Source organism: Athene cunicularia (genome assembly GCF_003259725.1).
Source record: "Athene cunicularia isolate RWA chromosome 6 unlocalized genomic scaffold, athCun1 chr6_part2, whole genome shotgun sequence".
NCBI classification, from domain to species: domain Eukaryota; kingdom Metazoa; phylum Chordata; class Aves; order Strigiformes; family Strigidae; genus Athene; species Athene cunicularia.
The window spans coordinates 6802166-6818733 of record NW_020799106.1 but is presented as its reverse complement, the minus strand read 5'-3'; the positions used below and the strand labels follow the sequence as shown (position 1 = coordinate 6818733).

Sequence of the window (16568 nt, the reverse complement as noted above, 5' to 3'; positions counted from 1 at the left end):
GGGGGGGGGGGGGGGGGGCGGGTGGTATGTGTTTAACAGATGAGGTTTCTGCCTCCCGAAGCCGCCCAGCCCCGCATGATGCAACCTCTTCCTTTTTAAACCACTGCCTCTCTCCCTGTCCCATCAGCCGTACCTGCGGCCCCAGCCTGGCACAGGGGCTGAAAGGCGATCCCGGGGGAGGAAAGCCACCCCTCTGCTCTTCCTGTTGATCCGCACCCTGGGACACCCTTCGGGCACTGGCGGATCAGCCTCGCCCTTGGGTACCCACCAGCCGGGGCAAAGGCGCGGGCGGATGCCCGGAAGGGCCAAGAGGGAATCGGGTATCACCACAACGAAACCTGACGCCCCAGAGAAGGGTCCTCCTGGGCCTCTGCAGCCTCGCTGCAAAACCCCCCTCTCTGTCCCACCACAGGGACACAAACGGAGCCATCCCTGCCACCAGCTGGGCCAGCAGCCTGCTTTTTACCTCCACATTGCCTTCAAGAGCACGGCAGCAGCTAACATTAGCACCGGAGCAAAGTCCCCTTGCAAACAGCTTCGGAGCGAGCCACTTGGCGCCTGCAACATCTCCCTTGGCCCACCCTGGGTATTTCTGGTGCTCTTCGGCGGCTGGCGGGCGCCCACGCTTTGCGCAAGGGGCTTGGATGCCGCCAGGCACCGTGTCCCGCCATCGAGCCTGGCGGCCGGTACAACTCGGCCTCATTCCTCCGGCCGCCGCAAAGCTGCCAGGATGGGCAGCACACGCGAGACCCACGTCGCGGGGCCCGGACGTGCGTCAGCAGCTGACGCAAACCAGCCCGGCCATGTGCACGCAGCCCAGGCCTGGGAAAAATCCTCCACCCCGGTAGCGCGCTCACATTGAATCAAAGCCGTCGCCGTACAGTAGCAGTGCAATGTGCTCTTTGGGTTTCCCCAGCCAGCTGGGATGTTTTTGCCTTGCTTTGTCAAGGCGCTGATTTATGCCCATATGTACCATATACATTGTAAGCAGAGGCACGCAATGGTGTAAACACTTCTACCAAACATCTGTACGCAAAACCGTCAAATATGCAGAAGCTCCCTGCTGCAGCCCTCGACGTGTGTCCCAGGCGCCCCACAGGCAACCTGTCAGGCCCCGGTCTACGTGCAGGGTGCCATTCACCACTGGGCCTGTTATCGGGACGCAGCCCAGCAGGGATGATAAAGGTCACAGTGGGACCGTTACCTGATACAAATCAGCACAGCCACAACTCTACTCCTGTGTCAATCTGTGCTTCAGGCTGGAACCTGCCACGGCGGGTATCTGCTCCTGTGCAGTGCTGCGCATCCATTCCTCCCTCCAAAATCTCTTTCCCACTCATTTAACCCTCAACGTCTTTCTCTACACTCCTTTGTGTGGGGAACTGGTTAGTTTATGCCTGGTTTTGGGTGGAGGATGTCCATACTGAACAGCCATGGCTTATCCAGGGCTGGGATATAACGTTTGAGATATAATATACAAGCATCATTAAAGATAATTTTTGTGCCACCAGGACTCATGCACACCTGGACACGAATGTTCACCTGTTTGCACCTTTGGGGAGAACTCAGCCTCCAGAGAAAAAGACCCACAGTAATTCTATGTATTCAGGGGAATTTCCCTCCACCTTCCAACCAGTTTAAAATAAAAAAGCTTAAAATATAAATTTTTAAATAAGAAAGCACATAAAAGGATAAAGAGAGAAGGAGACAGACCCGAACATGGCAAGAAGTTGTTATACAAACAACCAGATGGGTGTAAATAAACAGGCCACCCTCTTGCAGAGCACTTGTGCCCATTGTTGTGCCTCAGCACCTCCCCTTTTTAATGCATTGACTGTTTCTAACCATATTTTGGATAAAGAGGGAAAGACAGAGGGTTTTGCCTTCCTAACGCAATCAGCATGGTAGCACCAGAAGGATGTGCTAGCCCTCCAGCCCTTTTTCAGCCCGAGCAGCGCTCACAGCTGTGTCAATGGCTTACATGAGCCCTCCTAGTCTGCACTGTGGAAACAACAGCAGGTTCATTAAAATCAATTAAATACTCCTTATTAAAGTCAGTTTAAATCCCAAATGCAGACTAAGCCGGATGAGTTGATGCTTAGACATATAAGGAGCATCCTTGCTCCCTCTTACCATCCCTCAGCCATGGATGTGGCAACCTCCAGGTGACAAAAGGCAAGGTGGGGGTGACCCCTCGAGCCGCTACAGGCAGTTGTGTAAGAGCGCAGCTGCCTACGTGTTCAGAGAGAGAGAGTTATGCGACCAAACAAACTGTTTGTTTGTTTTTTCCTGTTCATCCCCATCTATTCATAACTGCTCACAGAATCCGTGGAATTCATTGTGTGGTTTGCATCTTCAAAACAAATGAAACAACAGTATGTCTAAACCAAACAAACCCCAGCCCAAAATACAGCCAGTAGGCCAGGGCGCATGAGCAACCTTCGAGGCTGAAGTGTGTGTATACTCTGGAGGGCTCAAAAAATGTGGATGGGGACAACATATTTAAATTTCAGGGAATAGCAGAATTCCCAGGGAGATCTCTTATAATGGGAGAAAGAAGGAGGAGAAGTATTTAAGCAATGATTATGCTGCAATTTTCCTTCCAGATGTGCCGTGCCGTGGAGATGCTGTGCCAGCAAATCACATTTTCTGACACGGCAACGTGCTGCTCTGGCTGCGGTGGTGCCGGATGCCTGTCCGTGGCAGCCCAGGCACTGCTCCCTCCGGAGCTCGGCTCTCCGGCCAGCCCGGCCACAAGGGCTTTGCCAGTGCATTCAAGGGAAAAAAAAGTAATTTAGAAAGCTCAGAGCTTTTGGCAAGGAGTGGCTGCTTGAGACAGAGACAAATGTCCTTTTTTCTGATCCTTTGGTTAGTGTCAAAAAGCTGCATTTATTTAGAAACTTTTAAAGCAGAAAGCACCTTTTGCATAGTCAGCATATAAAACCATGCTGACTTATTGTCCTGAAAAGGGGTCAAACACAAAACCGTAGCATTTCAACTAGTTCAGTGCACATCTCCTGACAGCAGGGCCATGGTATGGGTGTTTCATTGCACACTCCCACCTCGCATTCCTCGTGGCTCTGAGCCAGGGCCACCGACATGGCTCGTGGCTGCCAGCATTTAAATAGCCAGGGTGACCTTCCCACAAGCCCCAAGCCAGGGATCCCAAACACCTTCTCCACCTCTCAGGGCTCACCAGTGTGCTCAGGTTGTTAATCTCACAGGAGCACTCAGATCTGTCCAAGCAGTCCCAGCAAGCTGAAAAAGGATCGCATTAAAAATGACAGCAAGAAAACATAAAAGCTGTGAAAACAACCTGGCAAGAGGCAGAACACCCTAGCTGGGGTGTGGGGTAGGGGTGAGCAGGTATGACTTGGGCCCTGACCCTCTTTTGGCTTGCCTGCCCAGAGGCATCTGGGGAGGAGGTAAGTATCCCAAGGGAGAAATGGATGCATCCATTTGGATGCAACATCCTGCCTGGGGCTCAGCCTGGGCTGCCCAGGCGCCTGGCCCCGCTGCAGCCATCCCCACCACCTCCTCTTCCACCAGCAAGGTCCTGCCCTTACTGATATTTCCTCCCTCTGCTGACTGCCCGTGGGGCCAGGAGGGGTCAGGAGGTGGGAAATCCTGCTGCCTCCTGCCAGCTGGACCTGCTACCTCTGGGTGACACATCCTGGGTGGGAGCCAAAGCCCCGCTGCAGCCCCGCGCCGTTTCTTGCTGCCCTCCTCCAGCAGCTGCCACTGTGCCGAGGAGTCCAGCCGCCACAGGACGGGGGCACCCAAGGGTGCAAGCAGGATGCCTGGACCAAATGTGCACACCATGTGGCCCACAGCCCCGGGGTGCAACTGGGGCTACTGCTGCACCTTTGCTCTCGTGGGCCACCCTGCCAGAAGGGAAATGGCAGCAACATTTTTGAGTTGTGGCAGCTTCTACTGGTATTTCTGTAAGAGCTGAAAAGAGTGGCCAAGCAGCGTTCCCTGCATCCCAGGCTACTGCAGACAGGGAACATGGGTGAGGTTTTGCATGAGAAGAAATGTCCATAGGACAAAGACACTGCCAAGAGGACCCCAGCTCCTGGCCAATGCCAAAATCCTTCCAGTTGCCCCACACCAGCCTCAAAACCCCTGTAAGAAAGAAGTCACATTGGTTTGTGGAAGGGCTGTGCAATCTCCCTCTGACCACCAGTCCCAGGCCCCAGCAGCCCACCGAGCCAGAGCTGCCTCCTCCCGCAGCCCAGCTCCCTCCTCTGCCCCCGAGTGCTGCCACAGGCAGGGATGGAAAAGCCATTCGACATCCCCCTGAGCCAATTCCCTGCTCACTCGGCTGACCGCCTCCAGCGCTGCGGGCTCCCAACCTACCTAAGGAGAAACCAGACCAAAACAACCATTGCAGGGGCAGAGGGAAAGGAGCCAGCATCCTTTTTTTTTTTTTTTTTTTTGGAGCAGAGAGCCAGCAGAGTGCAAAGCAGCCACGTGGGGACTGTGAAAATAGGAGCTGAAGAGAGGAAGATGGGGAAGGTCTAATAAAGAGCTTGTGTATATAAAATACACATGCGCCCACCTCCACCAGGAAGGCTGTGGGAAGGGGTTTTGATGGTAATCCCTGTTTGTTTGAGACTGTCCAGGCAGACAGGGTCTGGACCTCAGTTGGGTCTGGATTAGACCAGGAAAACTTAGGGTTTCACCCTGTCAACCTGAAACACAATGCTTTTCCCTTGCAGCATTTTGTTATTACATGGCAGAAACCAAGGGAGGTCAGTTGGCCGTGAAAAGATCCTCCAGCCTCAGGTAGCTCTCCCGAGCTCTCAGCCACATCCACATCCCATATGGGAAAGAAACATCTCCCTCATCTGATCAAAAGTCACGAAGGGAGGGTCAGTCCTAGAGATCAGACCCGTGGTCTCACCAGCATCTGCTCTGTCCCAGAAGAGATCCCCAAGTCTCATCCTAGCACACAATGACGGATTAAAACATGTGCTGAGCTCCCTGTCCACACTGGTGGTGAATAGCTGGGTACAGTCATTGCTGCCATTGAGGCTTCAGGACCTTTTCCCAACCTGTATGAAGTTGTCCCCCAAATCAGTCTGGCAGATGGTGGGAACAGAAGGAATCACACAGGTTATCTGCCAGACAAAGGCAAATGAGTCTAATTACCCAGGAAGGTTGTGCTAACCTTGGGAGTTGTGTCCTCCCCACTGAGACACCGCTGGAGAAGTTCATTGCAACCTCTGAGCTCAAAAAACACAATGCCAAAGAACAACATCTCACTCACAGGTAGTCTCACCCAGCCCTAGTCCAAGTAATCTGAATGAGCAGGTTCCCAGCTGAAGGAAACTTTTATTTCCTGATTGTTATAAATACAGCTGCCCTGTTTTCCTGACCGTGTCATTCCTGTGGTCCTTATCACGCATGCTCAGATAGCCACAGCACAGTCACACACTTCACAGTCTTCTTGTTCCCCTATTCCCAGCTTTTCCAAACCATTTACATTCACAATCCCCTGTTGTCCTGAAGCTCTTCTACGGCGATGGGTGACCCTGCCCAGGACCTCCACATCCATACTGAACAGGTCAGCAAATTAGCTTGGGTTTTTTTCCCCTTTTTTGCCATGCTAACAGTTAGGGTTTAACGCAAATGCCATTTCTGATGAACATTTATTTTTGGTGAGGAACATGATGTGTTTATAGGCAGTGGAGCGGGCCACTGAGAAGCAATGGGCATGCGCCAAGTCTTGCAACATCTTGATGCTTCTCAGTGCTTCTGAATACCTTGGTCTCCCACAAGGGTCACATTGTCTGGTCCTTAGGGCATTTTAAACACAAGGGGAAAAAAAAAAGGCATTGGGGATAAGGAAGAGAGACCATGTTGAAACAGCATGACAGTGCTTTCAGGTGGCCAGCATTCCATCAGTCTGGAAACAAAGGGAAACACCCTGGAGCAAAGGGTCTGAGATGAGACAATGGCTAGCTGAAGGTCCCTTCATTTCTGCCCAAAGACTTCACCTGCCACAACATCAGCTTTGGACCATAGCGTCACTTCCCTCAACACATTAGCTGGTAGGGTGAGGGAAATTTTTACAAATAGTTTCTGTATCTGTAGGATATTTGATGAAGACGAGCAAGTTTGACAGGTAGAAAAGGAAGCCTGGACTTTTATGAGACATTTTTTATTATTGTTCTCCTGAATGAAAGCAGTCCTTCAGAAATATTATGAGATTAACGGAATGAGCAGGTACCTAAGCGTTATGAGAAATCCAGCACTGACTGCTGCCGAGGCTTCACTGGGGATGTGGGTATCTGTAACCACGTACTATGATCTTGATGTTGAAATACTCAGGCAATTCATCTATCACATACATGGTGTCGGGGGGTCACATTCAGATGGCCTCAAAAATCAATGAATCTCTTTTTTCTCTGCTCTGCATTCAAGTTCTAAGTTTCCTTCTCCAAGCTGGCTCAGAAAAACCAGGAGGATATTCATTCCTGTGGGTTTATGGCATTTATAAGTCAAGACTAGGCAGGAACTTGAAAATGGAGCAGTGCTATGATTTGTTCCCATTGTAGGGAAAGGGTTGAAATTTAAAAGCACTTGAACTCAGTTGTGATCTGATCATTGGAGAAGAGATACTTATAAGACATTTCATTCAGATTGTCTTTTAAAATTAAACAAAATAGGTCCTGATGTTTCTTTCTGGGACTAAAAAGAAAGTCCAACAGTCCTGATCTGGACTAGTCAAATCAGGCATTTTCCAACATTCTGCAAGTCTGGATCCTGGACTTTAGTTCTTTTCCATATAGTTCATTTTCACAAACCTGTATAGCTTTACCTCTTTTACAAGCCACTTCTTTACAAATTCATTTTAGTCTGACAAGAGACGATACCTCCTATTTCTGTAAACGGGTCTAAACACGTTGGTCTTTAGACAGCCCCCTTCATTTACCATTATCCCACTGTTGACCATACTTAAACACCCCTTGATACGTGTACCACCAGACACTGTCAAACACCCCACACATTGGGCACCAAAGAGAACCAAAGGAAGAACCACAGAAAATGGAAATGCCACTTTCAGATGCTCATCCAAACATAACTTTCTCTGCCTCTTTCTTTTCAAGGCGTGTTTCAGTTACTCAGTTTGGATACACAGATTCAAACTCTTCCAAACCTTTGACTTTGGGTGTGAGTGGTGGCTGGCACTTCTCTATTTTTTTCTACACAGCCAAATGCATCAAAAGACAATGAGGAAGGCTGAATGATTCATAGCAATGGAATGAAATGCCATTCACAAATGTTTTTTCCATAGCAATTTGTCACTTATTGTATTGAAACCACTTCAGAAGATGTGTCTCAAAGAGCCTTTTGATATTAGCATGATTAAAAACATAATGCAATTAAGCAATCCCATAATATTTCTGTATGTTATATGAGCGGGACCTTGAGTGACCACTTCAACCCCCTGATAAATGGCTGCTTCTAACAGAAGGCTGGTATTCTGCAAGATGCCTCGGATAGTTGTATAACACCAAGGAATTCAAATCTTCTCACCCCAGAGGCACTTTGGCTCACCAAAATTTAGCTGTTCAGCTTTGGTGTTGGGTCTAGCCTGCATGTCTCAAACCTTCTCAAATCAGTCAAGGAAGATGCACCTCCCAAGAGCCATTCTGCCCACTTCAAAATTGATGTCTAAAATGAATGGGAACATTTGCCCTCTAGCTGTATCTTTCTTTATTGACTACCTAGATGACTGCCTGGATGTCTATCACTGTTTCCACTGTTTCTGTCATATGCAGAGTTAATATTTACACATGTGCCTGACTTGTTATGCACATCTCCATATTGATTTTCTGCACACCATTACACAAGTACACGTAACTTTGTATTCATATACCACACGGTATTAAAAAAAAATATTTCAACGAGATGTAGGCAAAAAGGGCCCTTCCAAAGTGCTAGCCGTCCCAGATCCCTACCTGCCGGGCAGTTGCATCGCTGGTGTGTCTCTCGAACTTCGCGGTGTCTTGGCAAGTGGAACTTTAATTTCTGTCAAGGGAGGAAAAAAGACCAAATTGATTCATTAATACCGTTGAAACCAAAGCCTCAAATTCTTAGAAAAGTGGGACTGTGGGATGCTGCCCAAGTAGAGATAGGAGAGACAGAGCAGAACATTTTGGGAAGAGATGGGAGAAACTTAGCAAAACAGTTTGGGAACGAAGAAAGACATTAAAGTTCATAGTCTTTAACTAGAAATGTGGGGTTTGATTGGAAGCAGGCTGAGGGAGTTTCGTAATGGCCTCCAAATGTGGTCCTCCTGACAGACATTACAAAATCAAGAGCCAGCAGTGGCAAATAAAGAGGTGACTGAGTCCTCATGAGAAAGTCGTGTTTCTCAGAAGACCCTCTCAGCGGATGAAAAATGGAGATATGAAGCAGGTACTCTTCCCCTCCGTGGCAGACGCCTTATGATCATGGAGACACCAGGACAGACAGAAGGGTCCCACTGAAAAACTGCAGCTGAAGGTGGCCTGAAAACAGCAACAGCATTTCCTGAAACCTTCAGAGGCTGTGAAACTTAATTTTTCTCTAAGTGCAGAACAAGACAAAACCTATCAAGAGCTTCCTGAAGGCGGAATTATGTCCAAATGGTCATTTCCAATGAGTTTGGATTTCTAATGGTGCTGGCGTGTCAGCCTCCTGCTCTCTGGCACCATCTCTGTATCTCTTAAAGGGGAAATAGAGTCCACCCCATCTTCCCACACTGGAAATATCATTAAAATTGACCCATGTCCTGAGCAAAACGCACTTTAGGGACAGCATCTACACCACCCCTCATAGACTTAAATAAGTGTGATTTAGTGAAGAAAATGCAAATCAATCCAAATAAGTTATTCATTAATGCCTGTGAACCGTGCTTGGTTAATGATTTGAGATTATTTGAGAAGACTGAGCTGCAGGAGTGCCTGTGTTAAGGCATCACTCCTCCCCTTCTAATCCTCAAGCCCAACTGTTCATCCCAGTTGCACCTTCTTCTTATTGTCTGACCTATTTCACAACCGGGGCCAACATTTCGAAAGAAACAGCCTCATGTTGGGCTCAAGAGAAGCCCGTGCCCAGGATCATATAGAAATTACTCAGTTTTCGCAAGTGAGCACCTTTCTGCAAGAAGGCATCAGTTTGGAGAGAATTTCTTTTAGAGAGAAATTTAGAGAGAAAATAATAAAGCAACATATTTCTTCCTGGGATGAGGGAAGGCAGAACTGGCTGGAACACTTCCATTTTTCACTTTGAAAGGACCGCCTTCCTTATTGCAAGTCAAAATCAGTGAGAGTTGTTGTGACTGACTAGAAATTGAATATTTTCAGAGGGGTTTTTTTTTGCATGGTAGACTGAAATGTTTTGGTAGTGAGCTGATCTGATATCAGGGTGAGGAGAGGGTTTCACATGAGGAGAATTGCCAGTTCCCATACAGCATTTTATCTTCTCAGTTTAAAAGCACGGATATGTGAATCTTTCCATTTGGGCACGTTCCCATCTAGCTGCCACCCCCAGATGGCACGGCTCTGCTCTGCAGCTCTGCCTGGCATTGAACACTTCGTGCTAATGGTCAAACATGGGCACAAATAGGACAGCGGAGCCTTTATTTGGATACTCAGACTGGTATGTAGACATACGCGTTCCTGTTTCCATCTACACATGTGCCAAACAAAATGTCTGAACACCAGAGTGCTGCATCTGGGTGGGGTTCCCATCTTTGGGAGTTGGGCTTAGCACAGGGGAGGGAGGGGTGATGGTTCACGCAGGCTGGAGTAGAAAGTCATTTCCTAACCAGCAAGGGTCCGAACACCCTGGCTGCAGCGGGGCCCTTTCTAGGGCAGAAATCTGCAAGGAAATATGCAACAGATCCCTGTCCCACCAAGTGCAGAGGCACCCCAGGGGCCAAGAGGCAACGGTGCGGGGAGGGAAGGCAGAATTAGGGCTTGCTGTAAGAAGCCTTGGCTGTGTTGTTCTGCCAGCTCACAAGGAGAGGAGCAGCGTAACTGGACTTATCAAGGAAGTGATGACCCAGCAGGACTTGAGCATGACTGGGAGAGGAACAAGAGCAATAGCATTTCTCCACAACTTATCTGCAGGGTCAGGAAACTGGAAATACCTGGGATAACTGAAATAGCCTTCTCAAGGATGGGGGCCCCTCAGGAGGGAGGCGCGGGTGCTGCTGGGCAGGGCTGGGAGGACAGCCCCAAGTACAGGTACCATGCAGCCATCAGGCACTCACTGGCATTTTCTCCATCCCTGGCCATTGCGGTGCCTCCCTGGAGCCCAGGAGCTCTGCACATCCCTAAGGAGCGTAAAGGGCAGTGATGTTGTGTGATTCCCCCCCTTCAGTGGGAGGCAAAACCCACCAGGAATTTCAGAGCGCTGTAGTTCTGCTTCCTGCACAATCTATTAAACAAACATTGACTGCAAGAGAAAAAAAATCCTTGGCTTCTGGAGACCTCAGTTCAACTTTGGGTTGAGATGGTGAAATGAAATGAAGTCCTGGCCTTTTCTGGTTCTCTCATTACCACCGTGCAAAATACCACCTGGTCCAACACAAGAAGCCAGCTTTGCTCAGGACAGCAAAAAGAAAGAGCTTTCCCTCTAAAACTGGCCTATCCAAGAGAAAACTTTCATTCCCAGGCAACGGAAAACCACTCCATTTTAGGGCAAGGTTGAATTCTGTAAGCAAAAATAAAAGAACGTGGTCTCTGGGAATCTAGTGTTTGCGATCTCCTTTCTGGGTTTGCTTTTGCACCTGGGAGACACTTAAGAGCATGAAACATCAGAGCCGCAACTGGCTACCTCTTGCCCTGGCAGAAGTGCTGAAAGCACTCCGTATAGGGAGGATTGGCTTGTCAGCACAGCCTGCTTGCTCTCGCTTGTCGTGTTTTCGGGTGACATAACAGCTGTGCCTTCTGCTGTACGTATGGAAGTGGCCGAAAAGCCTTTTGCCAGCACTGGGGCCACAGCTGAGTGACTCCGACGCGGGGACTGTGCACCTCTGTATTTAGGGAGCTATTGCACATGGCTGAGTGCAGAGGAAAGGGAAAAAGTCTCTGACTGCAAGAAGGCAAGGCCAGGAGTGGGCAATAGAGACAGCCCGGGCTTTTCCTGTGGGTTTTAACTCGCCACTAGCATGACAGGACAGGGCTGGCTTGGGTGGCCAGAGCAGTGAAAGCAAGATCTCTTCTGACATTGAAAGACCATGGCTGTGGCCGCCTAAACCTTGCAAGTGCCTGTCTATTTTGGATGGGCACTTGAGATTAGGTGAAAGAGAGGGCACTTCTTCAAAGGGGGCAGATTAATAGCTCTTTAACAGAAGTAGTTGTTTGCAGTCACCCAGGGAGGTGAAATCATTTCCCACCACTATCTCCAACAGCTAAAAGAAACATGTTTCAAATAGATAATCTATTACAACCATCAGGAGGATTTCAAGGGCGGGTGGTTTTGTTAACTCTTATTGTTTTATCTCCAATTTCGCTGCTTTTTCTTAAAGGTCCAGCTCCTGGAATTGCAGGACTGTGTGGCATAGAGCAAAGCAAGCAGTGAGCCCTCCCAGCTGGAGCGAAACGCTTGGAAATAACACCATCTAGATTCAAGGATTGCAAACGGTTGAAAGGAAATAGGGCTTAGCTACCAGAGAAACTGGAAGAAAAAAAAAAAATCTCATTATTTTGGGGTGGAAAACACTAAGCTAAACAAGGCAGGGGATGCCTAGAGCAATCTTGCTGATCCTGGGAAGCAGAATTGAGCAGTGTGCTTTAAGACACTGAAGCAAAGGAGGGAAAAAATGCTTTAGGTCAGGAGGGAAAGGGAGTTTTCAGGTGTCACTTCTTTGCTTGCATAAGTAAGGAAAGAGTCCCAGGGAAATGACCCCATTGGGAAAGCAGTGAGGATCAATGCTCCCTCCCCATCCATGGCACAGCCCCTGAATCCCTTCGGCATCACTAAAGCCACAACAAATACCTTCAGCACAAGCCCCTGAGAGGCTGAACGCACCCATCACAGTGCAGAGGGGCAGCTGATCTTCCCCCAGGCTTTACAGGATAACTGCTGTTGTGTTACACACACACTTCTACTTCCACAAGCACACAAATCCTGGGTTTTTTTCCTAGCAGCAGCATTGAATCCATCTTGCTCTCCACCCTGACGAGCTTTTGGCAAATGAAACGGTACCAAATGTTACCCAGCATGGGAAAGGACCTTGTTTTCTTCTTTGGAGAGCTTTGTCTCTACTGCACATACCAGTAGTGAGTCTATTTGTGCTCTTCATGCGATTTTATGATATCCCCTAAATGCAGAGGAATTCCTACATGGAGCTAAAGTTCTTCCTGAACTACCTGCTTCTGGCCCGTTCCACACAGATGTTTTTGTGGGAAAACTCAGTCAATTTGTGCCTCACAAAAAATTCCCCTCTGCTATTCACTGACACCAGGCAGAAGTTTACACAATAACAAGTGAAGCAGCACTGGACAGGCTGCTTCTGGGAAAGCATCTGCGGCCCTCTCTTTGCTCATCCTGAACCAAAACAGAAACACTGCCACAGCCAGCTGCAGGTGCTCCCAAACTGGGCTCCAACACCAGGAAAACATCCCCACCATCTGGCTTTAAATTAACATTTGAAACAAACCAACCCAGCTCCTCTCCCTGCCAGTTTGCTTTACCTTTGCTTGTCTGGAAGAAGGGCACCTAACAGGAATTGGCATTTTGCCCTTTTCAGTGCAATCCGTACAGTGTCCCCACAGCTGCTCACAGACCCTTGGGAACCTCGAGGGCACGCCTAGGCACAAACGTGCCACAGTCCAGGTCGGAGCACAGAGCACTACAGGTTTGAGCATAACCTCAGAGCTCCGCCATCAGCCACTGCAGACTTCACTTCTTCACATCCCTCCAACTGATCTTCACAGCCATCAGAGCTAGAAATGTGCTTCCATGCCCGTGGCTCCCCTCACCTCCCTGCCTGGCTCAGACCAGCTCTTTCCAAAGCCAGGGTTTCTTTAAAGCTTTGCTATTTTATTCTGTGATGGATAACACTGAGCTGGCAGCTGTGAAACCCATTAAGGTCGAAACACCAGGAAACCGTGAGGATGTGGCAGTGAGAGGCAGTGAGCGTCTGAGCAGGGGGGAATGAATATCCTGCTGTCATGTCCATCACAGCAGTCCCGGCCACAGCCCCTCTACCCCCAGTCACGTTCTCCTCATGCTCATACTCAGACCAGTCTCTCATTTTCTTCATTTTTCTTCTCCCATCCTTTCCCAGCTTCCCTTTACCTTTCCTGTTTTTCTCCATCCTTCTTGCCCCTCAACAGCCAGTCTGGGACACCCATCTAACTTAGCCCCACTTCAGAACTAATGAAAATGAGGACCAGTGGGATTTGTTTTTCTTTCTTAAGCAAAAGCCCCATATGCCACCCCACCATCTGTCCACCAGCAGACCCCCACCCTGCACCTCGAGCTGCTTGGCCCACACCAGTACCTTTGGCTGAGTTGTGAAGGTCTGAAGTAGCTGTTTGAAGAGCTTAGCTAAAGTCTGGAGCGGATTTGGAGAGGGTCTCCTCCCCAGGAGGCACAGCCCTTCTCCCCCCGCAGGCAGCAGGACTTCCCAGGTGTAAAGGGACAGGAGACCTGGACCAGGCATCTCTGCTCCTCCACAGGCTCTGGCACCTTTCTCCAAGCTATTTTTGAAGCTGTGGCCCAGCAGGGAACTGGTAACCCCGATGGTACCTGGGAGCAAGTGCTGGCCCCTCAAGCAGTGGTCCCTGTCCCATGGCTGCTCCCCGCACTGGCTGTGAGAGGGGCTGGGCCCACCCCAAAGGGGCTCAGGAGGGGCTGCTCAGAAAACTGGGGTGCTGCCGGGCATGTGGCCACCACGAGAGCCCCATTTCCTCTCTAAGCTGGGTTATTAAAAGGAGGAAAGGTGCTGCAGCCAGCAGAGCCAGCAGGACACAGGGGGCCATCCGGCCCCGGGCACCAGTCCCAGGAGGCATCCTGTGGTACGTCTCAAATCACTTGGTAGAGATAAACTGTGACTTCCCAGGAGACTCGTGCCAGCAGCGTCAAGGGGACCGTTACACATTATCCTCTGCTCAGTGTCCCTGTGAAAGGAGTCCCTGTGAAAGGGTGCGACTGCAGGGCACAGGTCCAGCCACTTGCAACACTTCTGCCTCCCCCAAAAGCTTTTTTCCTATGGGGTATTGCCCCATGGACCCTGTCTCCCCTTATTCCTCATCCCAAAGAGGCCACTCAAAACCACATCCCTGAGCTCCTACGGCGTTTGCTAACTCGAAGTTCACAGCTTTTGGCTGCAAACCTCAGCTGATGCAGGGACCACTCCCACCAGACCCATAAACAGTAGCCAAGCCTGTCAGCTGTAGGTTTAAACTCCTCACCGCGGATCTTCACAGCTCCTAGAAAGTTGGGGTGGGGGTGTCCTCAGGTGCCAGGCAGCGTTGCCCCAAGGCAGGTCCCAGTAGCCACCACTCTGATCATCCCACTCCTCACTTCATTTAGTAAAAGCAGCACGTAAGATTTTTTTCAGACACAAAACCAGCTTTTGGGCCAGCCCCAGGGATCTCTCCAGCCTGTCTCAAGCCAAGGCTGGAGTAAACAGAGAAAAAGGTGGGTAAAAACAGCCCCAGCCCTGAATCGCAGCCCCAGGCGTCCCCTAGAGCTGTGGGAACAGGTCAGTGTGGACCTGCCGGGAGAGTTCAGAGATGTGAGCCACCATCTGCTCCCTGACACGTGTCAAAACCACTTCAAAGCCCCGACGAGGCAAGGAATACTGCAGGATGCTCATCCTGCCCAGGGCAGAGAAGCCCAGGCAGCCCCCAGCAGCATCAGCACAGCAAAATAAAAGGCGTCAGCAACAAAAATCTGCACTTTTGGGCCCTCTTTATTGACCTGCTGAAGCTCAGGCTTCTTCAGCAGCAGCTTTCCCTCATCCTCTGAGGAAGAGTCCACTGGCTTCAGTGGAGTTTGGATGAGGCTCAAGTGGGCACAGCAGACATATGCTGATGCTCTGGCAATACCAGAAACTATCCTGGCAGTGACAGTATGTCTCATTTTCCTGAGCCAGGAGCCATGGAAGGGGTCAGGGCTGGCACAGCAGCAAAGCCAGTCCATCACGACATTGGTGTGTTTGCAGTTACCTCCTCCTGTAGCCATACCAGCTGTAGCACACCTTGCCTGTCCCTCTCTCAGGGCTCAAACCCAGCTTTAACCTCTAGCTCTAACCCTTCTGTCAGGCAATGTCACCAGTCACCAGACGGAGAGGGCTGCAGGTTCTTCCCTCCCTGCCTGGACCAGGGATGAGATTTCCCCCTTTGCAAAGTGCCGGAGCTGAGGCACAGTGTGGGCTGGGGCAGCGGGAAGAAACGCCAGGCAGGTTTGAGAGGTGGGAGGGACCTGAAGGCATGGGAAATCCAACCTAGCAGCATCACTTGTGCAGAAATACATTTTTAAGGGAGGAAAAAAAACAGATAATGGGACTATGTGAGCATGCACATGCCTCAAATCTATAGCACTGCAAACTATACATGCTAAATGAAAGGACACCGACCTCATCAAGCAGTTGGTCAACTCTTCCCAAAATAGCTGTCTCCATTTGGTCTGCTGAGAGCCAGGCAGGGAGCTGTGTGGGCCTGTCTGCTTCCAAGTGGGACACCCGGGACTGCAGATCGGAGGTCCGAAAGTACAGCAGGAGGCTCAGCACCAGAGAGAGCAGGGAGACGCCGGGCAGCCCCGAGCCCAGCAGGAGAGGGAGGCGGCAGCATCTCTCCCCGTCGCTGGTCCTGGGGGGAGCCACGCACCCCCTGTCAAAAGCTGCTTCGCCGACGCCTTTCCAACTCTTCTCCTCCAACATTCCCTCCCTGTCCTGAGAAACAATAAATAAATAAATAGAATAAATAAAGCCTCACTCCTACTCTGAAAAGCACAATCCAGAAGGCATAGAAAAAAGAGCGTCCAAGGGGATCCCAGCGCCAGCAAATAACAAATAACAGCAATAATGACAAAAGTGGATGGGGGGGGAATCTTTAAAAAATAAAAACAAACCACACACACATAAGAGGCGTGCAGAATAAAAAAAAAAAAAAAAAAAAAAAAAAAAAAAAAAAAAAAAAAAAAAAAAAAAAAAAAAAAAAAAGGATCCAACTGCAACAAACAGTGGGAGGGGGGGAAAAAAAACTGATCAGGATTTTTTTTTTTTTTCCTCCTGTGTTTCAGTCTTTCGGTTCGCTGGTAGATTTGTTTGTTTGTTTGTTTGTTTCCTTCTAAGCTGCCAGTTTCAGTTCCTTCGCAGACCGGCCAGGAGCTCGCACATGAAAGTCCCCATTAGCGAGAGGTAATTCTCAGCTGCTCCGGCAACGCTGTGCTCTGGCTGATCGTGGCTCCCCTGTAACATGACACACTCCCTCCGAACTACGGCGCTGGGATGAGCGAGCTGCGCGGCTTCCCAAAGTAACCTCCTCTGCTCGCCCTCTCTCCCCACCTCTCCCTGTGCTGCATGATTTATTTATTTATGCAAAGCGCCGGGG

At 49.7% G+C, this 16568-nt stretch overlaps 1 protein-coding gene across 11 annotated transcripts in view; it reads right to left on the bottom strand.

Moving 5' to 3' along the window:
* COL13A1 (collagen type XIII alpha 1 chain) overlaps nt 1-16102 on the bottom strand; it is a 91693-nt gene extending 75591 nt beyond the window's left edge. For 9 of the 11 annotated variants that reach the window (XM_026852032.1, XM_026852034.1, XM_026852040.1 and 6 more), the window contains exons 1-2: nt 15593-16045; nt 7971-8040 (exon numbers count right to left, since the gene is read on the bottom strand). In XM_026852032.1, the coding sequence (XP_026707833.1) occupies nt 7971-8040; nt 15593-15895 (373 nt within the window). In that variant the 5' untranslated portion in view covers nt 15896-16045. Of the gene's footprint in view, nt 1-7970; nt 8041-15592; nt 16046-16095 lie in introns of those variants that run through there. The other 2 variants (XM_026852031.1, XM_026852042.1) reach the window with 2 other exon arrangements.
* Between the last annotated feature and the right edge of the window lie 466 nt (nt 16103-16568).